Genomic DNA, 26924 nt, shown 5'->3' on the forward strand with positions numbered 1-26924 from the left:
CTTTAATCCTCTGGTTGACTAGAGCTTGAGACTTTTTGCAGCGTTGTCACTGAGGTGTTGCGTTTTTGTCGGTGGTGACATATTTTCATGAAAGGGCTTCAAGTCAGTGAAATATTTGCTCTTTCTGCATAGTGTGCGTCTTTGTTAATGCTTTTTCTCCATTTGCTTTGCGATGCACCGGTACATCTTCCTTCTGTCCACCGCCCTGACGTTACTGTTCTCCGGACCAGCTCAAGGATACTTCCCCGAAGAACGCTGGAGCCCCGAATCTCCACTTCTTGCCCCTCGGGTCCTCATTGCCCTTGTCTGCCGCAACTCTGAACATTCTCTGCCTTATTTCCTTGGAACTATCGAACGTCTGAATTATCCCAAGGACCGCGTGGCAATTTGGTAAGTGTCTCAGTTTAAATGTGAGGTATGGTCTCTCTTTTGATGGTATTGCTGTGGCTAGCATGTTCGATAGCTAACGTTACTGTAATTTACAAGGGCAGGGTGTCATATTCCTCGTTACTGGTCAATTAATAAAAAAAAATTGATGACCGTCAAAAGCAACTTTCCTAGGTCCAACCACATTGTACATATGCAACATCAGAATTACAGCTATCATCACAAAGGTTCGGGAAAGATGAATCCAGTCGAGGTGGGCGCGACTTTCATTGAGTCTTGCACTGTCTGGGAAAGTATTTAGGGGGAAAACGGGGTAATCATTTTCCTGCAACGTCACCATATTCTCGAATTAATTACGTAGAGTGCACTGCATGGTGCATAGTGTTCAATTGAATTGGTCATATGTTTGGCATTTCTGTTGCGGTAGTAGCAGCTACTACTAGCCAGTGCCTACGTGGTAATAATTCACCCATTGGAAACAGAAAGGATAGAGCCCCCTCCTTGTAACTAGCTGAGACCTGTCTATCCGTCTTCTACTGTATTTCTCCTCACCTTGGCCAAGTAGAGCAATATCCCCTCAGTCTGCAGACTATTCACATTTATGAATGTGTCGCCCTAAGGGATAGGCCAAATACTGATCAGTTAGTTAAGCTATTAAACTGAGATGATGACTACAGGAAATATAGCCACATAAAATCTCTTGATTGTCCCCCATGATGAAAGCAGGGAGGGGACTGTGGATCTTTATATTTTAGCAGTCTAAATGAGTGGGTGGTGGGATGGAAGTCAATTGGAGTATTTCTTGGTATTAACCTCCAGGTCAGATAAAATACTGTGTAGCCTATTGCTGAACAGTGTATTGATGTTGTTTTGAGGTAAATAAACAATGACTTGGAACCTCTACTATGGTTAGACTGCTATTGATATAGATACAGTGAGGGGGAAAAGTATTTGATCCCCTGCTGATTTTGTACATTTGCCCACTGACAAAGAAATGATCAGTCTATCATTTTAATGCTAGGTTTATTTGAACAGTGAGAGACAGAATAAGAACAAAAAAATCCAGAAAAACACATGTCAAAAATGTTATAAATTGATTTGCATTTTAATGAGCGAAATAAGTATTTGACCCCTCTGCAAAACATGACTTAGTACTTGGTGGCAAAACCCTTGTTGGCAATCACAGAGGTCAGACGTTACTTGTAGTTGGCCACCAGGTTTGCACACATCTCAGGAGGGATTTTGTCCCACTCCTCTTTGCAGATCTTCTCCAAGTCATTAAGGTCTCGAGGCTGACGTTTGGCAACTCGAACCTTCAGCTCCCTCCACAGATTTTCTATGGGATTAAGGTCTGGAGACTGGCTAGGCCACTCCAGGACCTTAATGTGCTCCTTCTTGAGCCACCCTTTTGTTACCTTGGCTGTGTGTTTTGGGTCATTGTCATGCTGGAATACCCATCCACGACCCATTTTCAATGCCCTGGCAGAGGGAAGGAGGTTCTCACCCAAGATTTGACGGTACATGGCCCCGTCCATCGTCCCTTTGACGCGGTGAAGTTGTCCTGTCCCCTTAGCCTCTTACATCTAGACGTTCTGCTAGCGGAACACCTGCTCCAATATCCAATGATAGGCGTGGCGCGAATTAATACATCGTTTTTATTTACATTTTCGAAATGTATTTACTTACTTGAATAGGTTTTCCCAGCCATGTGGACTATTTACTGTGAATAAATTCATGAAATGGAGAATGGATTAAACTATTTACCCATTTAATAACCAGACCTTCATACAAACTTTCTATGCTGAATTCTTGATGCACAACCAAACTTCTGCCATATTCTGCCAGCACGCCCACAAGCGAGCCACTCTGGGCGGCCGAAGCGGCACGCGGCAATTTACGGTATGCTAGTGAACACGAGCCGTTAGCGTGGCACCTCTCTCCCTCCTCCACGCTTTATCAGCTCCAGTTAATAAAGTAGCTTAAATGTATTTTCTGCTGCTTTCCTCACTCGGATCGGACAAGTTCTGGATAAAAACCAGGTTTTTACGGAACGGGTCTAGTTTTCTTCGGGTCTGTCTGGAACGGGTCTCCCTATATAAATAAAATATTTTTGCATATCAGGTCTGGGTGGGAAAGTGCCAGGTCCATTTCGGAACGGGTCCAACTTTTTGGATCTGTGAAGACCTCTACTGTGCACCCGCCATTTGATAAATGCAAAGAGACATCAGTTACAAAACACCAAAGTCTTATGAATGACATTCTATGAGTCTCATTCATTAGGCCTACAAGTCTTGTAACCTGAATTGATGCGTACACTGCTGTCCGCGCACATCTCGGCCACTCATCTCTGTCTTGGCAAAATTTCAGTGTTATCTGGAACCACACATTTTGGAGCGTATTCCACACATTTTTCATGCAACTGACATGCAGCAATGATAAATAGTGTAATAGCTTAGTTTTTTTTTGGAATCTATGCTTTAATTATTGTGATAGGCTCATGTTTTACTGGTATGGCATACCCCCACTATTTATTTTGCCTGTACTCTGTGCTGGACCCTACCAGCTTACTTTCACCCCTGCATACTCCTGACCTGAACCAGAATAGGAAGTGGCAAATGGAGATCTAGCCCTAGGTTCTGTAAACATCTGTCTACCATCGGCTGGCTAGAGGGGAGGGTGGGACAATGGGGAAGGGAAGGGAGGATGGGGTTCACCATTTACACCCAAACAACATGCTCAAACCCTCACCCTACCCCTGGGTATGAGGCTCTGAGGCCCAAGCTGTATGATTGGCTGGGGTTGGGGCCGGGCTGGAGAGAATTTTAGAGCATTCCAATCATCTTCACTCACCTACTTTAGGTCTACCTCCATTAATGGGCCACAGTGTAGTGGGGTCACAATATACCACAGAGTTCTGGCTAGACTAGTCTTTGAATATACCAGCCTAACTGTGGTATATGTGTGGGCTTAGGCTATACTCCATTGGACAGTAAATTAGTTACTGCTTGTGTAAAAAAAAGCTATTTTTATTCAATGTTATACTTGTAATATGTGTTAGGTAAGGACGCCTGGTAGACAACAAAGTAAAGCATTTTGTTTAGATGTTTGTAAGCCCATTAAGTTTCCTATTAAGTTTCCTACAGTTTCCTTTGTTTTAAAACGTCGTTAATTTTCTTTCATAAACATATAGCTATGTTATAAACACAGCCTTACAGTAACAAACAGTTTTGCACCTGGATTTCAGTAATAGGCTTAAGGACATTTCACTGTAACATCAATGTTTTGTCAGCTCACGTTGAGATAATTCCACGTCCCAGCTCCAGACCATTTTTGTATAGATCCAGCTACAGTTGAAGACGGAAGTTTACATACACTAAGGTTGGAGTCATTAAAACTTGTCGGTTAGGACAGCCACTTTGTGCATGACACAAGTAATTTTTCCAACAATTGTTTAAAGACAGATTATTTCACTTATAATTCACTGTATCACAATTCCAGTGGGTCAGAAGTTTACATGACATCATGGGAAAATCAAAAGAAATCAGCCAAGACCTCAGAAAAACAATTGTAGACCTCCACAAGTCTGGTTCATTCTTGGGAGCAATTTACAAATGCCTGAAGGTACCACGTTCATCTGTACAAACAATAGTACTCAAGTATTAACACCATGGGACCACGCAGCCGTCGTACCGCTCAGAAAGGAGACGCGTTTTGTCTCCTGGAGATGAACGTACTTTGGTGCGAAAAGTGCAAATCAATCCCAGAACAACAGCAAAGGACCTTGTGAAGATGCTGGAGGAAACGGGTACAAAAGTGTCTATATCCACAGTAAAACGAGTCCTATATCGACATAACCTGAAAGGCCACTCAGCAAGGAAAAAGCCACTGCTCCGTAACCGCCATTAAAAAAGCCAGACTACGGTTTGCAACTGTACATGAGGACAAAGATCGTACTTTTTGGAGAAATGTCCTCTGGTCTGATGAAACAAAAATAGAACTGTTTGGTCATAATGACCATCGTTATGTTTGGAGGAAGAAGGGGGAAGCTTGCAAGCCAAAGAACACCATCCCAACCGTGAAGCACGGGGGTGGCAGCATCATGTTGTGGGGGTGCTTTGCTGCAGGAGGGACTGGTGCACTTTACAAATTAGATGGCTTTATGAGGAAGGAAAATTATGTGGATATGTTGAAGGAAAATCTCATGACATCAAGTTAAAACTTGGTCGCAAATGGATCTTCCAAATGGACAATGACCCCAAGCATACTTCCAAAGTTGTGGCAAAATGTCTTAAGGACAACAAAGTCAAGGTATTGGAGTGGCCATCACAAAGCCCTGACCTCAATCCTATTGAAAATTTGTGGGCAGAACTGAAAAGCGTGTGCGAGCAAGGAGGCCTACAAACCTGACTCGGTAACACCAGCTCTGTCAGGAGGAATGGGCCAAAATTCACCCAACTTATTGTGGGAAGCATGTGGAAGGCTACCTAAAATGTTTGACCCAAGTTAACTTCTTGGAGGCAGGGGGCAGTATTCAGATGATTAACGTGCCCACATTAAACTGCCTGCTACTCGGGCCCAGAAGGTAGGATATGCATATTATTAGTAGATTTGGATAGAAAACACTGACGTTTCTGAAACTGTTTGAATGATGTCTCTGAGTATAACAGAACTCATATGGCAGGCAAAAACCTGAGAAAAAAAATCCAACCAGGAAGTGGTTTGTAGTTTTTCAAGTGATTGCCTATCCAAACTACAGTGTCTGTGGGGTCATTTTGCACTTCCTAAGGCTTCCACAAGATGTCAACAGTCTTTAGAACCTTGTTCCATGCTTCTACTGTTACTGGGGAGAGAATAAGAGCTGACTCAACAAGTGGACTGCCTGAGGCAAATTAGTTGTTTTATTGCGCAGTCACGCAGGCGCACCGTTCCTTCTTTTTCCTCTGTAATGAATACGCTATTGTTCGGTTGGAATATTATTATCAAATATTTATGACAAAAAAGACCCTAAGGATTGATTGTAAACATCGTTTGACATGTTTCTACGAACGGTAATGGAATTTTTTGACTTTTCGTCTCGGGTTTTGCGCTCGCGCATTATGCCTTTTGGAATAGTGATCTGAATGCGCAGTAGGTATTTGGACATAAATATGGAGTTTTTATCGAACAAAACTAACATTTCTTGTGGGAGTCCTGGGAGTGCATTCTGACGAAGATCAGCAAAGGTAAGTGAAGATTTATAATACTATTTCTGAGTTTTGTTGACTCCAGAACTTGGCGGGTAACTGTATAGCTTGCTTTGATGGCTGAGCTCTGTACTCAGAATATTGAACAATGTGCTTTCGCCGTAAAGCTATTTTGAAATCTGACACAGCGGTTGCATTAAGGAGAAGTGTATCTATAATTCTTTCAATAACTGTTGTAAATTTTATCAACGTTTATGATGAGTATTTTTGTAAATTGATGTGCTCATTCACAGGAAGTTTTGGGAGGCAAAACATTTTCTGAACATCATGCGCCAATGTAAAATGGGGTTTTTGGCTATAAATATGAACTTTTATCAGACAAAACATACATGTATTGTGTAACATTGAGTCCTGGGAGTGTCATCTGATGAAGATCGTCAAAGGTTAGTGATTAATTTGAGTTGTATTTCTGTTTTTTGTGATGCCTCTCCTTGCTTGGAAAATGGCTGTGTGGTTTTTCTTGTCTTGTCTTGTTCTAACAATCTAATGTTATGCTTTCGCCGTAAAGCCTTTTTGAAATCGGACAATGTGGTTGGATTAACGAGAAGTGTATCTTTAAAATGGGATATAATAGTTGTATGTTTGAGAAATTTGAATTATGAGATTTTTGTTGTTTTGAATTTGCCGCCCTGCTATTTCACTGGCTGTTGACACTAGCGTCCCACATACCCCAGAGAGGTTAAACTATTTAAAAGCAATGCTACCAAATACTAATTGAGTGTATGTAAACTTATGACCCACTGGGAATGTGATGAAAGCTGAAATAAATAATTCTCTCTATTATTCTCACATTTCACATTCTTAAAATAAAGTGGTGATCCTATCTGACTTGCCTAGTTAAATAAAGGTACAAAAAACAACAAAAAACAGGGACATTTTACTAGGATTAAATGTCAGGAATTGTGAGAAACTGAGTTTTTAAATGTATATGGCTAAGGTGTATGTAAATGTCTGAATTCAACTGTATATGCCTGAGATCCAAAATGAATGGAAAATGTCATTATTGGCATAGGCCTATCTGGATCTACACAACCAATGGCTTGGGCAGAATGACATTTGTAGGCTACCCCTGCATATGGTTTCTGGAGAGCAGAGGAGGAGCGGATTTCGACTGTACACAACTTGGAGAGGTCTTGGTTTATGTCATCGGGAGTTTGATGAGTATGTAAGTAAATCTTGGACAGCTAGAGTGAGGAGACAGGAGTGAACAAACTTAGCAAGGAGCTGCAGTGTTTTCACAGACCAGTGTGACATCAGCACTCCACACTGAGAAGATGGAACCTGCTTTGGCTGCCTGCTATTAGGACTGGAGAATTATAAGCTGTCAGTGGCACTGTTGTGCCTAGAGGTTTAGGCCAGACCAGCACTCTGACTCTGTTGCCTGTTTGGAAACAACCCCTAGGCACTATTCTGCATGATTTGGATAGGTTAAGGCTAAGCAATATGGGAAGTAGCTCCTCCCATAGGGCCCCATCCAGAAACAGCCCCTAGCTCCCAACCCCTAGGCACTGATCTGGAAGAAATTGACAGGAAGGCCTGCAGACTAAACATGAAGATAGTTAGCTCCTCATTGCCCTCTGCTTACCGAGTAGCCTACCTAGCCAATCCTCTCAGATCTACATGCCTAATGAAAGTAGGGGATAGGGGTTGTCTCTTGACGGGGCCTAGGGCTCAGGAGGAGTGATAGGTGTTGTAACTAGAGAACCACCGATATTGTCACACTCTGATCTGTTTCACCTGTCCTTGTGATTGTCTCCACCCCCTCCAGGTGTCACTTATTTTCTCTGGTGTATTTATCCCTGTCTCTGAGCCAGTTCATCTTGTATGTTTTCAAGTCAACCAGCGTGTTTTCCGTACTCCTTTTCTATTCTCTTTTTGCTAGTCCTCCCGGTTTTGACCCTTGACAGTTTTCTGGACTCCATTCCCGCCTGCCTGACCATTCTGCTTGCCCTGACCTCGAGCCTGTCTGCCCTTCGGTACCTCCTGGACTCTGAACTGGTTTTGACCTTTTGCCTTTACACGACCATTCTTTTGCCTACCCCTGTTTGGATTTAATAAACTTCAAAGACTCTTACCATCTGCCTCCTGTGTATGCATCTGGGTCTCGCCTTGTGCCCTTATAGATATGGATTTTTTTTTAGGGCCAATACCAATTTTTGGGGGTCAAGGAGGCCAATGGCCGATATTTTAGGCTGATATTCAATATCATTACATTTGAACATTTTGATGACAATTTTCCAGAGACAGCTGTGTATATTTGTTAATACATACATTTTAAAATCACACAATACATTTGACTTTGGTAAAAAATAATCTAATTACATAACATTATTTTACTTGAATGGTAAATCTCTTGATAAACTTGGTAAATTAAGATGGCATAGACCTACTCACAATACAGGTGAATGCATATTCAATAGGAGTGTGCATGCATTGAGTTATTGAGCTTGTTTTGACTTATCAGTGGAGTGTAGCTATGGTGCTATAGGTAACAAAATCTATTTGTCTTCCATTTCGGACTTATATTAGCCTACAACTGATTCGAAATGTGCAGTATTTCTGTTGCATGTATTTGAAATACGTATTTTAATTACTTTTAAGTATTTTGGAATTGGAATTACACTGGGCTGAACTACACCCTAATGTATTTTCAAAATACAAAATACTTTTAGATAAAACATGTTTATAGCGGTTCACCCTTCATTTGTATCAGAAGTCTGATATACTATGGTGTGACAACAGAATCTGCTAAATTAACTAAATGTATATGTTTAAATGTTTGTTGAGGGGAAAAAGTACTTGATACAATTGTGATATATTGTCTCACCTGCATTCGGAAAGTATTCAGACCCCTTGACTTTTTCCACGTTTTCTTACGTTACAGCCTTATTCTAAAATGGATTCAATACATTTTTTTCCTCATCAATCTTCAAACAATACCCCATAATGACAAAACGAAAACAGGTTTTTAAAAATGTATTTACGTTTCTTTTTTTTTTACATAAGTATTCAGTCCCTTTGCTAAGACAAGGAACTTCACTGGACTTTATGCAAACTGGAAACCATATATCCTGAGGCTGCATTTATTGTAGAGGGGGATTTTAACAAAGCAAATTTGAGGAAAAGGCTTCCTAAATTCTATCAGCATATCGACTGTAGCACTCGCGCTGGAAAAACACTGGACCATTGCTTCTTCAACTTTCAGGATGCATACTAGGCCCTCCCCCGCCCTCCTTTCGGCAAATCTGACCATGACTCCATTTTGCTCCTCCCTTCCTATAGGCAGAAACTCAAACAGGAAATACCCGTGCTAAGGACTATTCTGACCAATCGGAATCCACGCTTCAAGATTGTTTTGATCACACAGACTGGGATATGTTCTGGGTAGCTTCGGAGAATAATATTGACGTGTACACTGAGACGGTTACTGATTTTATCAAGAAGTGTATAGGAGATGTTGTACCCACTGTGACAATTAAAACCTACCCTAACCAGAAACCGTGGATAGATGGCAGCATTCGCCCTAAACTGAAGCGCGAACCACCGCATTTAACCATGGCAAGGTGACTGGGAATATGGCAGAATACAAACAGAGTGGTCATTCCCTCCGTAAGGCAATCAAAACAGGCAAAACGTCAGTACAGAGAAAGTGGAGTCGCAATTCAACAGCTCAGACACGAGACGTATGTGGCAGGGTCTACAGACAATCACGGACTACAAAAGGAAAACCAGCTACGTCGCAGACACCGACGCCTTGCACCAGCTACCAAGGACTGTGGGCTCTCCTTCTCCGTGGCCGACATGAGACATTTAATACATGTTAACCCTCGCAAGGCTCCCGGCCCAGACGGCATCCCTAGCCATGTCCTCAGAGCATGTGAAAACTAGCTGGCGGGTGTGTTTACAGACATATTCAATCTCTCCCTTTCCCAGTCTGCTGTCCCCACATGCTTAAATATGGCCACGATTGTCCCTGTACCCAAGAATGTAAAGGTAACGGAACTAAATGACTATCGCCTGGTAGCACTCACTTCTGTCATCATTAAGTGCTTTGAGAGACTAGTCAAGGATCATATCACCTCCACCTTACCTGTCACCCTAGACCCACTCCAATTTGCTTACCGCCCCAAGAGGTCCACAGACAATGCAATCGGCATCACACTGCACACTGCCCTATCCCATCTGGACAAGAGGAATACCTATGTAAGAATGCTGTTAATTGACTATAGCTCAGCATTAAACACCATAGTACCCTCCAAGCTCGAGGCCCTGGGTCTGAACCCTGCCCTGTGCAATTGGGTCCTGGACTTCCTGACGGGCCGCCCCCAGGTGGTGAAGGTAGGAAACAACACCTCCACTTCGCGGATCCTCAACACTGGGGCCCCACAAGGGTGCATGCTCAGCCCCCTTCCTGTACTCCCTGTTCACCCATGACTGCGTGGCCATGCACACCTCCAACTCAATCATCAAGTTTGCAGATGACACAACAGTTGTAGGCTTTATTACCATCAACGATGAGGGCTCTGGTAGTGTGGTGTCAGGAAAATAACCTCACTTAACGTCAACAAAACAAAGGAGATGATCATGGATTTCAGGAAACAGCAGAGGGAGCAGCCCCCAATCCACATTGACGGGACAGCAGTGGAGAAGGTGGAAAGTTAAGTTCCTCGGCGTACACATCACGGACAAACTGAAATGGTCCACCCACACAGAGTGTAGTGAAGAAGGCACAACAGCGCCTCTTTAATCTCAGGAGGCTGAAGAATTAGATGCACAATAGAGAGCATCCCGTCGGGCTGTATCACCACCTGGTATGGCAACTGCACCGCTCACAACCGCAGGGCTCTCCAGAGGGTGGTGCGGTCTGCACAACCCATCCCCGGGGGCATACTACCTGCCCTCCAGGACACCTACAGCACCTGATGTCACAGGAATGCCTAAAAGATCATTAAGGACAACAACCACCCAAGCCACTGCCTGTTCACCCAGTTATCATCCAGAAGGCGAGATCAGTGCAGGTGCATCAAAGCTGGGACCGAGAGACAGAAGCTGTTTTTCAATCTCAAGGCCATCAGACTGTTAAATAGCCATCACTAGCACAGAGAGGCTGCAGCCTGCAAACATACTTGAAATCATTGGCCACTAATAAATGGAACACTAGTCACTATAAATAATGTAACTTTAATAATGTTTATATATCTTGCATTACTCATCTCATATGTATATACTCTATTCTATACTGTCTACTGTATCTCAGTCTATCCTGATCTGACATTGCCCGTCCATATATTTATATATTCTTAATTCCTTTACTTAGATGTGTGTGTATTAGGTATTTGTTGTGAAATTGTTAGATATTACTTGTTAGATATTGCTGCACTTTCGGAACTATAAGCACAAGCATTTCGCTACACCCGCAATAACATCTGCTAAACTCGTGTATGTGACAAATCAAATTTGATTTGATTTATTTTAATGAGCTCCGCCCTGAAACAATGCCAATAATAATACCTAGTGTGCTTTGCAGTTCATTTTGGCATGTTCTGTTGACATATACATTTTGGTAATTTAGCAGACACTCTTATCCAGACTGACTTGCTCAACTGAGGTAGATAAAACAACAACATATGACAGTCATAGCAAGATGTTCGACGAGCAGGTGTCCACATACTATTGGTCATGTAGTGTATCACTTGGCGCTGTTTACTGCTACAATGAGAACTAGCTCAATGGCGATGACATTTGCTACCAAGCCATAAATGTGCATAATATCTTACAAGGAGAGCAAAGATAGGAAAAACTATGAAACGATGATGCACGTCAATATACGGATACGATTGTGGCTGGTCAGATCAGCAAACCAGTAAATAGCTAACGTTACTCAGCAAGTCAGGTGGCTCGTTGCCGAAAATGGTGCATGTAGCTAGCTAGCCACATTTGCTATTAGCTCCTATCTGATATTTTAGCACCATGTTTATCTAGCCAGCTAGAGAGCCTTCCCTGTAGCTCAGTTGGTAGAGCATGGTGTTTGCAACGCATGGTGTTTGCAACGCCAGGGTTGTGGGTTCGATTCCCACGGGGGGCCAGTATGGAGAAAAAAAATGTATGAAATTAAATGTATGAACTGTATTCACTACTGTAAGTCGCTCTGGATAAGAGCGTCTGCTAAATGACTAAAATGTAAATGTAAAAATGCAATAGTAAAGACGTATTTTTGCAGGCACTAACTCCACCATAGTTCGTTGGACAAAGGGTATGAGAAAATGAATGCGTTTTTGTATTTTTTTGTTGTTGATAGGCCTCTGGGACGTTTTGTTCTATACGTTTTGTTCTATGAGACCATTTTCATTAGCTAACATCACTTTTTAAAATTATTTTATTAAAATGAAGCATAAAAGGCTTTATAATTCATAAGATAAATTGAACTGATTGATATTATTTCATAGTACACAACGTATAATATCTCCTAAACCTGTATTAATTTCAGGGTTCTGATCTAGAAGCATGGTTTTGACTGCTCCTACAGTTTTGCATCGGTATTACAGTTTAACTAATGCCCCGGCCCAAAAATACGATTTCGGTACACGGCCACATAGAGAAGTCAGATTAAAATGTCTTATTAGGAATTTTCTAGTCATTGCCTTTGTGCACAAAACATCCATTGAATTATTCTAATAATTGTCGCTGAGGCCAATTGTTATTCATCACTCACAGGCGAAGATATTACCATTTTATTTTTCGTCTGACATGTTTTTGGATGATGTGTTGACGTCATCGCTTCTCGCGCTACTCTCTGTACACACTGAGTGCTAATGACGTGATGTTGGTCCATATAAACCGGATGCAACCCGGGTATAGACGGTCCATGAATCGGCGTATGCGAACGTGACTAGATTACCTTATTATTACTGAATTAACAAAAATTATTTCATTTTTGTCACTGTCAATTCATCCATTTCTCAATACTCCACCTTTCTTTTGGAGAATGAGCTAGCTTGCTGCTGATTTTCCCAGCTAGATATTCATTTGCATCCGCTCAGACGGTGAGTGGCGGCTGGCATAGCTGCAGTTTTGCTATGCAGAGGGACTATCAGCAAAGCCGTTAGAGATGGGCCAATAGCTGATAGACTAGAAAAGGCCTGCCTCCCGAGTGGCGCAGCGGTCTAAGGCACTGCATCGCAGTGTTAGAGGCGTCACTACTAGAGGTCGACCGATTGTGATTTTTTTTTTTTGAGCGCCGATACCGATTATTGGTGGACCAAAACAAGCCGGTACCGATTAATCGGCCGATTTTTATTTATTTGTAATAATGACAATTACAACAATACTGAATGAACACTTTTTTTATTTTAACTTAATATAATACATCAATAAAATCAATTTAGAAGAAAGTAAAAGTGCAATATGTGCCATGTAAAAAAGCTAACGTTTAAGTTCCTTGCTCAGAACATGAGACCATATGAAAGCTGGTGGTTCCTTTTAACAGGAGTCTTCAATATTCCCAACCCAAGTTTTAGGTTGTAGTTATTATAGGAATTATAGGACTATTTCTCTATATACCATTTGTATTTCATATACCTTTGACTATTGGATGTTCTTATAGGCACTATAGTATTGCCAGTGTAACAGTATAGCTTCCATCCCTCTCCTCGCCCCTATCTGGGCTCGAAGCATCGTTACCCATCGCTCCACAAAAACCGCAGCCCTTGCAGAGCAAGGGGAACAACTACTTCAAGGTCTCAGAGCGAGTGACGTCACCGATTGAAACGCTATTAGCACGCACCCCGCTAACTAGCTAGCCATTTCACATCGGTTACACCAGCCTAATCTCGGGAGTTGATAGGCTTGAAGTCATTAATAGCTCAATGCTTGAAGCACAGCAAAGAGCTGCTGGCAAATGCAGGAAAGTGCTGTTTGAATGAATGCTTACGAGCATGCTGCTGCCTTCCACCACTCAATTAAATATCAAATCATAGACTTAATTATAACATAATAACACACAGAAATACGAGCCATAGGTCATTAATATGGTCAAATCTTTTCGTGAAATATGGAACCGTTCCGTATTTTATCTAACGGGTGGCATCCCTAAGTCTAAATATTGCTGTTACATTGCACAATCTTCAATGTTATGTCACAATTCTTGCAAATTAATTAGTCTTTGTTAGGAAGAAATAGTCTTCACACAGTTCGCAACGAGCCAGGCGGCCCAAACTGCTATACCCTGACTCTGCTTGCACGGAACGCAAGAGAAGTGACACAATTTCCCTAGTTAAAAGAAGTTCATGTTAGCAGGCAATATTAACTAAATATGCAGGTTTAAAAATATACACTTGTGTATTGATTTTAAAGAAAGGCATTGATGTTTATGGTTAGGCACACATTGGTGTAACGACAGTGCTTTTTTTCGCGAATGCGCTTGTTAAATCACCCGTTTGGCGAAGTAGGCTGTGATTTGATGAGAAATTAACAGGCACCGCATCAATTATATGCAACGCAGGACAAGCTAGATAAACTAGTAATATCATCAAACGTGTAGTTAACTAGTGATTATGTTAAGATTGATTTTTTTATAAGGTAAGTTTAATGTTAGCTAGCAACTTACCTTGGCTTCTTGCTGCACACGCAGTCTCCTCATGGAGTGCAATGTAATCGGCGACAATCGGTGTCCAAAAATGCCGATTACCGATTGTTCTGAACTTGAAATCGGCCCTAATTATTCGGCCATTCCGATTAATAGGTCGACCTCTAGTCGCTATAGATCTGGGTTCGATCCCGGGCTGTGTCGCAGCCGGCCACAACCGGGAGACCCGTGAGGTGGCACACAATTAGCCCAGTGTTGTCCGGTTTAGGGGAGGGTTTGGCCGGCTGGGATGTCCTTGTCAAATCGCGCTCTAGCTACTCCTTGTGGAGGCCTGGCACATGCATGCTGACTTCGGTCGCCAACTGTACGGTGTTTTCTCCGACACATTGGTGCGGCTGGCTTCCGGGTTCAGCGAGCAGTGTGTCAAGAAGCAGTGCGTCTTGGCAGGGTCAAGTTTCGGAGGGCGCATGGCTCTCGACCCTCGACTCTCCCAAGTCCATACGGGAGTTGCAGCGATGGGCCAAGACTGTAACTACCAATTGGATATCACGAAATTGGGGTAAAAAGTACAAAATAAAGACTAGAAAAGGCCAATATCGGCAGGTATATATCAGCTCAGCTGATTATCAGTCGTTCTCTAGTTGTAACAGGATTCCCAGTTCCTATTTACATAGACCGAAGATGTGGTTTCAGTTGGAACCTCAGCAGAATGGAATCAGGCACGCAAACTGTCAGTCTGGCACAAGACATCTCTCAAACACACACACACACAGTCCTTTTCAGTAGCTAATAACCATAAAGTTTCACTTCCCCAGCATTCTTGCTTATTTAGTATATTTTCAGTTTTTTAGTAAACCGGAAAGGATGGGTGGTGGATATTAGAGCTGCTTTGGTATGGGTGTACGACATGCTTGTATGGAATTCAATGCTGGAGTCAGTATCCCACAGCTCCTGACAATAGGCCACAATGAAGTGTGAACTGAAGTACTGTCATCTGAGCCCTGATATGATCTTTCGCATTCACTGTCTCTACTTTACTCAGGTCTACTTCCAATGCCACTGCTCCTATAAATGTCTGTGTGTCTGTGTGCTTATTACCCCTTACACTGTTATCCAGAAAAGGAACAAATGAATCATGCCTGTAATAATAATGTGCCTGTCTCTGTTGTACAGGGTAGCGACGGACCACAATGTGGACAACACTACAGCCATCCTGCGTGACTGGCTCGTCAAGGTCCAAAAACTCTACCACTATGTGGAGTGGAGGCCGCAGGAGGAGCCCACGTGAGTTCCTCTCATGTTCACTTTATAAACTGTGTGTGTTTCTGTATCTGTCTGTGTCATTTATTCAGGAGAGGGAACGCTTTACATTACATTTATAAGTCATTTCTAGATGGTTAATATGTGATTTATAAACTACAAATTAACTGTCTACAAACCACGTATAAACACTTAACATCCTCCTTAAAGACACCTTCATGTAAAGTGTTACGGAGAGGCACCTTAATGTAAAGTGTTACGGAGAGGCACCTTAAAGAATTAACCTCTATGGGCTAGGTGGGACGCTTGCGGGACGCTTGCAGCACTCACCTTTGATGATCTTCATCAGATGACAACCCTAGGACATTATGTTATACAATACATGCATGTTTTGTTCAATCAAGTTCATATTTATATCAAAAACCAGCTTTTTACATTAGCATGTGACGTTCAGAACTAGCATACCCCCCGCAAACTTCCGGGGAATTCGCTAACATTTTACTAAATTACTCACGATAAACGTTCACAAAAAGCATAACAATTATTTTAAGAATTATAGATACAGACCTCCTCTATGCACTCGATATGTCCGATTTTAAAATAGCTTTTTGGTGAAAGCACATTTTGCAATATTCTAAGTACATAGCCCAGGCATCACGGGCTCGCTATTTAGACACCCGGCAAGTTTAGCACTCACCATAATCATATTTACTATTATAAAAGTTTGATTACCTTTTGTTGTCTTCGTCAGAATGCACACCCAGGACTGCTACTTCAATAACAAATGTTGGTTTGGTCCAAAATAATCCATCGTTATATCCGAATAGCGGCGTTTTGTCCGTGCGTTCCAGACACTATCCGAAATAGTAAAGAAGTGTCGCGCGCATGGCGCAATTCGTGACAATAAAATTCTAAATATTCCATTACCGTACTTCGAAGCATGTCAACCGCTGTTTAAAATCAATTTTTACGCCATTTTTCTCGTAGAAAAGCGATAATATTCCGACAGGGAATCTCCTTTTCGGCAAACAGAGGAAAAAATCCCAAAGGCGGGGGCGGTCGGGTCACGCGCATAAGCCCAGTGTCCCTTGATCGGCCACTTGAGAAAGGCGATAATGTGTTTCAGCCTGGGGCTGGAATGACGACATTCTGTTTTTTCCTGGGCTCTGAGCGCCTATGGACGACGTGGGAACTGTCACGTTAGAGCAGAGATCCTTAGTAAATGATAGAGATGGAAAAGAAGTTCAAGAAATGGTCAGACAGCCCACTTCCTGTAAAGGAATCTCTCAGGTTTTGACCTGCCATTTGAGTTCTGTTATACTCACAGACACCATTCAAACAGTTTTAGAAAATGTAGGGTGTTTTCTATCCATATGTAATAAGTATATGCATATTCTAGTTACTGGGTAGGAGTGGTAACCAGATTAAATCGGGTATGTTTTTTATCCAGCCGTGTCAATACTGCCCCCTAGCCCTAACAGGTTTTAATCAGCGGTAGAAACAATAATAAAGCGTCCCCCTGTTTTGGTATACATCTGAGGGATGGGGCTTGAGAAATATAACAACTCAAATTCATAGACAAAGCTATGGATGCAAGGACTGACCATCCATTATATCAAAATTATAGTTTTAACCATGTCGTGAGACTATATAGTGTTTGTTTACATTTACTTTGTTTACAAACATTGGAACAAAACAAGCTTATATTTTGGGTTCTGATGGGGTACAAAAATTGAACTAAGCTCATGAGGCCTTTATCAATGAACCTATATTCTTCAAGAATCAATGGGTAAGCCTACATATCAGTCATTTATTTATAAGTCCAAAAAGTGATGTAGCAACTGCAGTTTGTCCCTTTAATGTTAAGTGTTACAAAGAGGCACCACAATGTAAAGTGTAACGGAGAGGCACCACAATGTAAAGTGTAACGGAGAGGCACCACAATGTAAAGTGTTACAAAGGGGCACCACAATGTAAAGTGTTACGGAGAGGCACCTTGCTGTAAATTGTTCCCAGAGAGGATGTACTGAATGTCCTGTTTGTTTGTTTGTCCCTCAGAGAGTACCAGGATGCAGACAGCCCGAAGCAGTGGACCAACCTCCGCTACGCACACCTGATGAAGCTACGGCAGGCAGCACTGGACTCCGCAAGAGACATGTGGGCAGACTACTTCATGGTACTTCTTTCTCCAGTCTCCATGACGACCCCACCCTCTTTTACAGATAAACTGAATGCATCCCAAATGGCACCCTATTCCCTACATAGTGTGTAGGGAAATAGGGTGCCATTTGGGACGCAGATTGGCCCTGGTCAAAAGCCATGCACTATGTAGGGAATAGGGTGCAATTTGGGATAGTCAAGTCTTTCTCCATGACGACCCGCCCTATTTTACAGAGACGCAGACTTCTCCTTTATAAGAACAATAATGCAATAAGAGAACAGCGAGAGTCATGCTTTCCTATCTCACTTCTGGTTTAGAGTAAACCAATTCATCTGGCTTGGTGTTACTATTTACCATTCTGGAACAAACCTGCCAGAATCTTAAATATGACAGCTTTGAGTTCTAATCTTGCACCCCTAAGCATGAATACATTGTCCAGGACTCGCAGGAGTATACTTTTATGATGGAGTGAAAACACAGATGAGGTCGTTTTGTTCTTGAAATGTGCCTTTTGTCGTCAGTAATGTTGTGCAATTAGAACTGGGTTAAAATAGAGCAGCTGAAGTTTATGAATGAAAACAAATACTATTTGAACCCAAGGCTGTGTCCTATACTGCCTCCTCATTCTAACACTGATTCTGGTGGCTGGACTTAGGCTGCCGCTACAATGACATCCATTGTTCAAAGTGTCACTAGAGAGGATTGATGTTGCAGAGTGATTTTTAAAGCTTGAAGTGGATAATGTGTCTCACTGTTCCCTCTCCCCCTTCCATCACACACACACACACACACTCACACGCTTTTCCACTCTATCCTGTCTAGGTGGTGGACTGTGATAACCTATTGACCAATCCTAATGTACTGTGGAAGCTCATCAAGGAGAACAAGACCATCGTAGCTCCCATGTTAGAGTCCCGTGCAGCCTACTCCAACTTCTGGTGTGGCATGACCTCCCAGGTACGCTACTATTTGTGTGGTGTGTGTGTTTGCGCGTGCGGTCGTATCCTCCCAGATACTTTGCGTGCAATCACGCACTAAAGCGTTAGCACAATAACCTTGATTGAAACAGAAGTACTCATCGTATTCCAAACACTTCTCCCTCTACCTCCTCCAGGGTTACTATAAGCGCACCCCGGCCTACATCCCTATGAGAAAGCAGGTGCGTAAAGGATGCTTCGCGGTTCCCATGGTACACTCCACCTTCCTGATTGACTTGAGGAAGGAGGCATCACGCCAGCTGGCCTTCCACCCCCCTCACCCAGACTACAGCTGGGCCTTCGATGACATCATTGTCTTCGCCTTCTCCTCTCGCATGGCAGGTACTGTTAATGTGTTCTCTCTCTTTTATCCTGCTTAGTAGCTTTCACATACAGCATGATAATGATTTGGTACACTTTATTTATTGTGTTTGCCCTCTACGCTCGCATGGCAGGTAGACCTACTGCTGTTATTCTGTTTTACATGGCAGGTAGGCCTACTGCTGTTATTCTGTTTTACATGGCAGGTAGATCTACTGTGGTTATTCTGTTCACATGGCAGCTATGCTTACTGTTGTTATTCTGTTATGGCAGGTAGGCCTACTGATGTTATTCTGTACACATGGCAGGTAGGTCCTACTGTTGTCATTCTGTTATCATGGCAGGTAGGCCTACTGTTGTTATTTTGTTCACATGGCAGGTAGGCCTACTGTTGTTATTTTGTTCACATAGCAGGTAGGCCTACTGTTGTTATTTTGTTCACATAGCAGGTAGGCCTACTGTTGTTATTTTGTTCACATGGCAGGTAGAACTACTGTTGTTATTTTGATCACATGGCAGGTAGGCCTACTGTTGTTATTTTGTTCACATGGCAGGTAGGCCTAACTGTTATGTTGTTCACATGGCAGGTAGGCCTAACTGTTGTTGTTCACATGGCAGGTAGGCCTAACTGTTGTTGTTCACATGGCAGGTAGGCCTAACTGTTGTTGTTCACATGGCAGGTAGGCCTACTGTTGTTGTTGTTGTTCACATGGCAGGTAGGCCTACTGTTGTTGTTCTGTTATCATGGCAGGTAGGCCTAGTGGTGTTCTGTTATCATGGCAGATAGGTCTACTGTTGTTATTTTGTTCACATGGCAGATAGGTCTACTGTTGTTATTTTGTTTTCACATGGCAGGTATGTCTAATGTGGTTATTCTGTTATCATGGCAGGTAGGCCTACTGTTGTTATTCTGTTCACATTGCAGGTCGGTCTACTGTTGTTATTTTGTTTACATGGCAGGTATGTCTAATGTGGTTATTCTGTTCACATGGCCGGTAGACCTACTGTTATTCTGTTCACATGGCAGGTATGTCTAATGTGGTTATTCTGTTCACATGGCAGGTAGGCCTACTGTTGTTATTCTGTTCATATGGCAGGTAGGTCTACTGTTGTTATTTTGTTTACATGGCAGGTATGTCTGATGTGGTTATTTAGGATTGCTGCCTTTTTAGATCTGAGTTTTCCACAACAGTAATACATAAGATTATATGGACAGGGAGGACCTGATTCTAGATCAGCTCTCCAGCTCCCGAGGTGCTTTGTGAATAAGCTGAGGCTACGACTACGTAGTTTTCACCCCTGCCCCACCCCCGTCCCGCCCCTCAGGAAACGTATTTCTCAAATCTAAGGGGCGAATCACTGCGCATGTTTTTTTTTGCAAAATTCCTGGGGGTTTAACAGACAGTGGTTAGTTCCCAGAGTCTGTTTTTTCTAAATCCATTCATGGACATAGGGTATGCTTTGTGTAAGATATCTTAATACACTTTTGCATAAATACGTAAGTGTCTAATTATGAAGGTTGATATTTTGAGGTGTGACACAAAGAACCTAATCTGCGAGACTGTGAGACTTGTAGTGTGAATAGGCATAGAAAAGCGTAAATGTTTGTAGTAACCTTGTCATTAATAACAAACTTCTCTTCTCCCTCTACACTCTACTCTTCCTCAGATGTGCAGATGTTCCTATGTAACAGAGAGACTTATGGGTATTTCCCCGTGCCACTGCGAGCCCACAACTCCCTGACAGACGAAGCAGACAGCTTCCTGCATTCCTTGTTGGAGGTCAATGGTGAGTGTTATGTCATATTGTCACAGGTCAAAAGGTAGTCGGCTTTAATGTCCATACTAGCATATACTAGCATCCGAATGGGCAAAACTGGTTAAAATGACGTCTTTTTGACATCTCACTGGGTTACCACTTAGGATGGATGCTCAATACATTGCTTAATTCTAAGTAGTAGGCCAGTGTGGATATCGGAACACAGCTGGAAGTTGGAGCTTTTCGTTCTTCTCTAACTAATGTTATTGGTCGGCATGTGAGAGTTCTTTATCATTCCTATCATTTTTCTCCTTTCTCACATCAGTGCGGAACCCTCATGTGCTGCCCTCGGAGTACATCCCGGCCCCCGTAAAGATACAAGATAAACTGGGCTTTGATGAGGTGGGATATGAGCCAGCTCAGAATATGGTTGCTGTTCCTTATTGACCCCGAGCCCCTATGCCCACAATGTCAAACTCTTTCTATGGAGGCTGAGTGTCTGCAGGTTTTCACTCCTCCCTTCTACTTGATTGATCAATTAAGGTCACTGATTAGTTAGGAAATCCCCTCACGTGGTTGTCTCAGTCTTAATTGGACACAATTGAAATGAAATTACAAAAAACAACAGACACTCGGGCAATCTATGGAATGAGTTTGTCAGCCCTGCCCTAGGCACTCCTGAAGATGTGTAAGGATCTAATGGGTTTAAGCAATAAGGCAATTGCTTCACCATGTCTTCTGGTAGGCTCGGTTGAATTGTCACCACATTTCATACACCTATCCAATTGTTTCCGAGTGTCTAAGGGTAGCTGTCGTTTTGGAATTTATCACTAGAATTCAAAATGTCTCTTTTGTACCCTTCAGCTCTAAAGGCCTCTCTCTGTGGGTGTCATGCGGTATTGCATGTGTTGACTCACTACTGGACAGTAAGGCCAATGTATTGCGTGTGTGCAGGTGTTCATGATCAACCTAAAGAAACGGACCGATCGGCGGGATCGCATGCTGAGGACTCTGTACGAGCAAGAGATTGCCTGCAAGGTCATTCAAGCGGTAGACGGCAAGTAAGTTGACCTCTTTTTGAAGGCACTCTTCTCTCTGCACATCATATACTTCTTGTACCATTAAAGGTAGACTCAGTGATGGGACATCATCACACACAGCAGAAGTTGCCCCACTGTTTATGATGTCATATCGCTAAGTCTTCAAGCGCTCAAAATGACCCCGTTATCTCTCTCTCCATTTATATTTGTGTGTCTCTCTTTGTCTCTGTCTCTTTCTCCCTCACCCCTCTCTCTCCTGCCCCTCCCTCTCTCCCCCTCAGAGCGATGAACATCAGTGAGATCAATGCCCTGGGGATCCACATGCTACCAGGCTACAGTGACCCGTACCACGGTAGGCCCCTCACCAAGGGAGAGCTGGGCTGCTTCCTCTCACACTACAACATCTGGAAAGAGGTGAGCCCTGCAGCTGCAGGCCCGGGTAGTGTTCAGTAGGGAGAACATTTTTAGAAACTGAAACAGGGGAGGTAGTACCTGAACTTGTCCAATAAGAACACAGATTTTAATTATTTGTTTTAAATTTTGCTACAGTGTTCTCTCCGAATGAATACATTAGGGTTGGGCTCAATTCATCATATTATTGAGAATGCTCCAAATTCCAAATCAATTCTTGAACTGAATTTGAATTGAAGTAGTAAACTGGATACAAAATTGCAATTCAAATTTGAATGAAAGGAAATAGAATTTAATTCAATGAAATTCAAATGCCTCTTCTATTCTACAGTACATCTTCCACATAAAACATCAAACATGCAGGATAAACTCTTAAAATGAATAGTCAATGAAAACAAAACCTGCATGCGAATAACATTGAAAAATAACATTGACCTGTATGTGAATAAGTTATTATATTTCATGAATCACTGAAACTTTGTTCAATTTGGGGAAAATACAATATTTCCTAGAAAGTATTAGTTTAACCCTCAAGTTGACCCTGAGGCTTTCAAAAAGAAGACCAAGAAATAAAATGGTTGGTGGAAATATAATTGGCTATTCTAGTGATATAGTCTTTGGTATCTGGAAGTGTGACCTGTCGGAATCAGTGAAACTCTCATGTTCTATGACTGAGTGGTATTTCTTTGAATTAAATTATACTTCCCTCAAATTCAACATGCTGTTGGGTGTGGCCTATTCAATTTGAATTTCAACTCCTGAGTTGACTGGGAGTCAATTCCAAAATTCTGAATTGAGCCCAACCCTGGAACACACCTCTGGCTGTCACTCTCAGGTATAGATGGTGTACAGAAGTTTCTTTGCGTCCTCTGAATGTGAGGGTCACTGTTTTATCTGTGTGTGTTCAGATCGCAGAGCGGGGTCTAAAGAGTTCCCTGGTGATCGAGGACGATCTGCGTTTCGAGGTCTTCTTCAAGCGACGCCTGATGAACCTGATGAGTGAAGTGGAGAGCCAGGGGCTAGACTGGGACCTGATGTAAGTGTTTCATACACTGTTCCACTAGCCTGCTCCACTCAGAGATACATTAAATAACTGTTGTGTTCTGATGACTGAAGTGGAGAGCCAGGGTCTAGACTGGGACCTGATGTAAGTGTTCCATAGACTGTATATCATCCACTATACACACAGGATATCCTCTATTCTAGGTCAGTGATTTTCAACCTCTGGTCCGCGGACAGGCATTGGTCCCTGGGATGTCGCTGGCCGATCCCTCAGACATATGATACAGTATTTGGTTAGTTCTTAAGTGTTAATTGTAATGTTAGCAGTCCTTTTAAGAGTTAAGAACCCCTGTTCTAGCTTGCTGACTCCGCACTTACTGTCTACCCCTTCCCATGTGGTGTAAACGTCAACTTTCTCTTCCCCAACTGTTCCTCCCAGTTATATCGGCAGGAAGAGGATGCAGGTGGACCGCCCTGAGAAGTCCGTGCCCAATATACACAACCTGGTGGAGGCCGACTACTCCTATTGGACGCTGGGCTATATGATGTCATTACAAGGAGCCCAGAAGCTGCTGAGGGCAGAGCCGTTGAAGAGGATATTACCCGTAGATGAGTTCCTCCCTGTCATGTTCAATAAACACCCTGTGTAAGTTTACCTCTCTCTGTCGCACGCTTTCTCTCTTTGTCTTTCTGTTGCCTGTCTCTCCGGGTAAATCTCAAAAGTATTTTCCTAGATTCCTTGAATCCTCTCTTCTCACCTCCTTTTCAAAGTGTCTGCAGGAAATTAAGGGAGCATGAGAGGAGAAAGATATTCTCTTCTCGAAGCTCCCCTTCACGGTTTAAGGAGGCAAGACAAAAGGAATCAAGGAAAAGACTTGAGATTCACCCCTTTTCACCTATTCCTTTTTTCAATGTATCCCGTGACATCTTTATCTCCTCTCTCTTACCTCTCTCTCCAGCTCGGACTACATGGAGCACTTTGAGGAGCGGGACCTGAAGGCCTTCTCAGCCGAGCCCCTGCTAGTGTTCCCCACTCACTACACAGGAGACCCGGGCTACATCAGCGACACAGAGACCTCCGTGGTGTGGGACAACGAGAAGGTGCGTACGGACTGGGACCGGGCCCGCTCGGGGAAGACCCAGGAGCAGGCGGAGATCAGCAGCGAGGCCCAGAACTCTGACGTACTCCAGTCACCTCTGGACAGCACAGCCACACGGGACGAACTATGAGAGGAGAAGGGGTGGAGAGGAAGGGGATGGGATTGGCGATGGAGAGATATGCTGAAGATTAAGAACCATCGTGAGTGATGTGAACCACCAAGGTTTTTTTTTGTGTCGTTATTTTACGTTTTAGCCCCCTTTCTTTGCATCATTGCAGCAACATGACGTATAGTATGTAGGGGCCTGTTTTTGTTTCCTTTTTTAACCAAAGATTACAAGTTAAAGGGATTAGTTGCATTCTTTTGGAAAAAAATTATTCCATTTCCTTTTTCATTTCAGAAATATGTTGGACTCACCTTTTTCTTGTTGCTGCATTTACAAGACCCAAATACAGGTTGGGATCTGTATGTCAACAGTGATCTGGTTGGGCTGTCTATTACATTTCAGTGATGTGATTGGCCTGTGAACTGGAACTTTGTTTCTGATTGGTCACTACCATGCCTCAAGTGCCTTATAGCCTAGTTCATCATGCCAAATCTCACAACTGACCCGAGACCTTGTCACCTCTAGAATGAATAATTCATTTATTAATTGTTAATTAATTAACGTGTGTGCATGTACTATAACAGTTAACTGTAGCAGTCTTTCTGAAAGGACTGGAAAAGACAAGCATCTGCATGCTTTTTGGAGATGGCTTTAAGAGGACCTTTTTTCATTTGTTCATTTGTAAAACTATAGCTAGACCTAACATCTGTGGCTCAGTTGGTAGAGCATGGTGTTTGCAACGCCAGCATGGTGTGTGCAACGCCAGGGTTGTGGGTTCGATTCCCACGGGGGGCCAGTACAAAAAAGAAATGCATGAAATGTATGTATTCACTACTGTAAGTCGCTCTGGATAAGAGCGTCTGCTAAATGACTCAAATGTAAATGTAAATCTATTGCATCGATTAGAGATGTATGCTTGAAAGTTGTGTGTGCTGCTTCGCAAACGAGTCCCATAGTTTTACGAAAACCTCACCATGGAGCTCAAAGTCCTATCATATGACAAATGAGATTAATACCAACACAGTAGTAATTAAAAAGCAACATCTCCCCAAAGGAATGACTTGGCTACCCGCCCTCCCTATCAGACCCTAACCATTGAGCTACAGTAGTGCTCTTTTATAGCTGTGGAGTACATCTTCTTAAAAACCAACAGCTCCCAATGTTAATAACTATGGGTAGAATCCTAACTTCCACTTATGTCAAATCTTCCTCATCTGTTAATTGACATCAATGCATCACTATAAGTAAAAATTTGACTTATGTGGAAGTTAGGATTCACCCCTATCCGCCTTCCCTGTCAGTCCATGGCCATTGAGTTACAGTAGAGCTGTTTATAGCAGTGGAGTACTCCTTTCCCCCACTTGCCACCTCTGGTCTGTTTCCAGGCTAATGGCTTGTCGCCTTCACACAGAGGGTCACAGGCGGGAGCGACCGCAGTAGACGCCTCACACTTTTGTGGTCGAGGAGGAGCCATATGATTCCTCCCAGACACATCCAAACTTGGTCGGTCGGCCTGCGTCTCCACCTCTCTCTGCTCAGAATTAAGATAGAAAGTGGAAAGCAGAAACACTTTGGACCTGTAGTATAGCAGTTAAATAGAAGCCTGTGTTTAACAGATAAGAGACAGAGCTTGGATGGATCGTCATGCTTTTCATCTTTTAGTTATTTATTGCTGGCCTGTCAGAAGAGGTGTCCGTCTAGAACAGGGGTGGGCAACTCCAGTCCTCGGGTGGCCTGATTGGTGTCACACTCTTTCTCCATTCCTAGCAAACACAGCTGATTAATCAAATTGCATTCTAAACTGATTAGGTGATTATTGGAGTCAGGTGTGTTAGCTGGGGCAAAACTGTGACAGCAATCAGCACCTCGAGGACTGGAATTGCCTAGGGCATGGTTTCCCAAACTTGGCTCTGGGGCCCCCCCTGGGTGCACATTTTGGTTTTTGCCCTACCACTAAACAGCACATTCAAATAATCAAAGCTTGATGATGAGTTGATTATTTGAATCAGCTGCAAAAAACAAAACGTGCACCCAGGGGGGTCCCCAGGAACAAGTTTGGAAAACCCTGGTCTAGGGCACTTGTCAAATTCATTCCACGGAGGGCCAAGTGTTTGTGGGTTTTCGCTCCATCATTGTACTTGATTGATGAATTAAGGTCACTGATTAGTAAGGAACTCCTGTCACCTGGTTGTCTAGGTCTTAATTGAAAGGAAGGGGGAAAAAACAGCAGACACTAGGCCCTCCATGGAATGAGTTTGACACCCCTTGTCTGGGGACCTCCCAAGGTGTTGGTTCTAGCTGTAGCCCTACCTTCCAAGGCATTGGTTCTAGCTGTTAGGTGGGAGATATTAAGATTCAGTTGAGATTCACTCATAGTAGTCTGAGATTACATTGTCTGTCATAACAGCGTTTTTGTAACTTCATACCAAATAATAAAATATTTTGTTAAAAAAATGATAATTATGGTCTCTTTTCCTCCAGATTGTCAAATTAGAAATTTCTCCATTTTACTTTGAGATTGATATGTCATGACCAAATTGGCTAATGTTGCACCACTGAAACCTTATCAAAGTT

At 42.8% G+C, this 26924-nt stretch overlaps 1 protein-coding gene across 2 annotated transcripts; it reads left to right on the top strand.

Moving 5' to 3' along the window:
* On the top strand, positions 1–26810 carry colgalt1a (collagen beta(1-O)galactosyltransferase 1a). Of its 2 annotated transcripts, XR_006770256.2 has the most exons (13): positions 1–390; positions 15388–15498; positions 17533–17650; positions 18458–18592; positions 18750–18954; positions 20602–20721; positions 21017–21093; positions 21646–21752; positions 22013–22145; positions 23051–23178; positions 23349–23437; positions 23584–23790; positions 24104–24369. XR_006770256.2 is itself a non-coding variant. In XM_014204364.3 (12 exons), exons 1-12 carry the CDS (start codon positions 173–175, stop codon positions 24372–24374), a joined length of 1830 nt encoding a protein of 609 aa, XP_014059839.1. In that variant the 5' UTR covers positions 2–172; the 3' UTR covers positions 24375–26810. The 2 variants fall into 2 exon arrangements, 1 of the variants encoding a protein (XP_014059839.1); XM_014204364.3 differs by lacking the exon at positions 23349–23437 and having other exon boundaries at positions 2–390; positions 24104–26810.
* The last annotated feature ends 114 nt before the right edge of the window (positions 26811–26924 follow it).

Source organism: Salmo salar, chromosome 06, assembly GCF_965601325.2.
Source record: "Salmo salar chromosome 06, fSalSal1, whole genome shotgun sequence".
Lineage (NCBI taxonomy): Eukaryota > Metazoa > Chordata > Actinopteri > Salmoniformes > Salmonidae > Salmo > Salmo salar.

Bases quoted from the DNA above. Each gene is read 5' to 3' on its own strand.
- colgalt1a (XM_014204364.3), top strand. From the start codon at position 173: ATGCACCGGTACATCTTCCTTCTGTCCACCGCCCTGACGTTACTGTTC. The intron at 20,722-21,016 runs GTGAGTGTTATG...TTCTCACATCAG, and splicing joins TTCCTTGTTGGAGGTCAATG to TGCGGAACCCTCATGTGCTG. The intron at 23,791-24,103 runs GTAAGTTTACCT...CTCTCTCTCCAG, and splicing joins ATGTTCAATAAACACCCTGT to CTCGGACTACATGGAGCACT.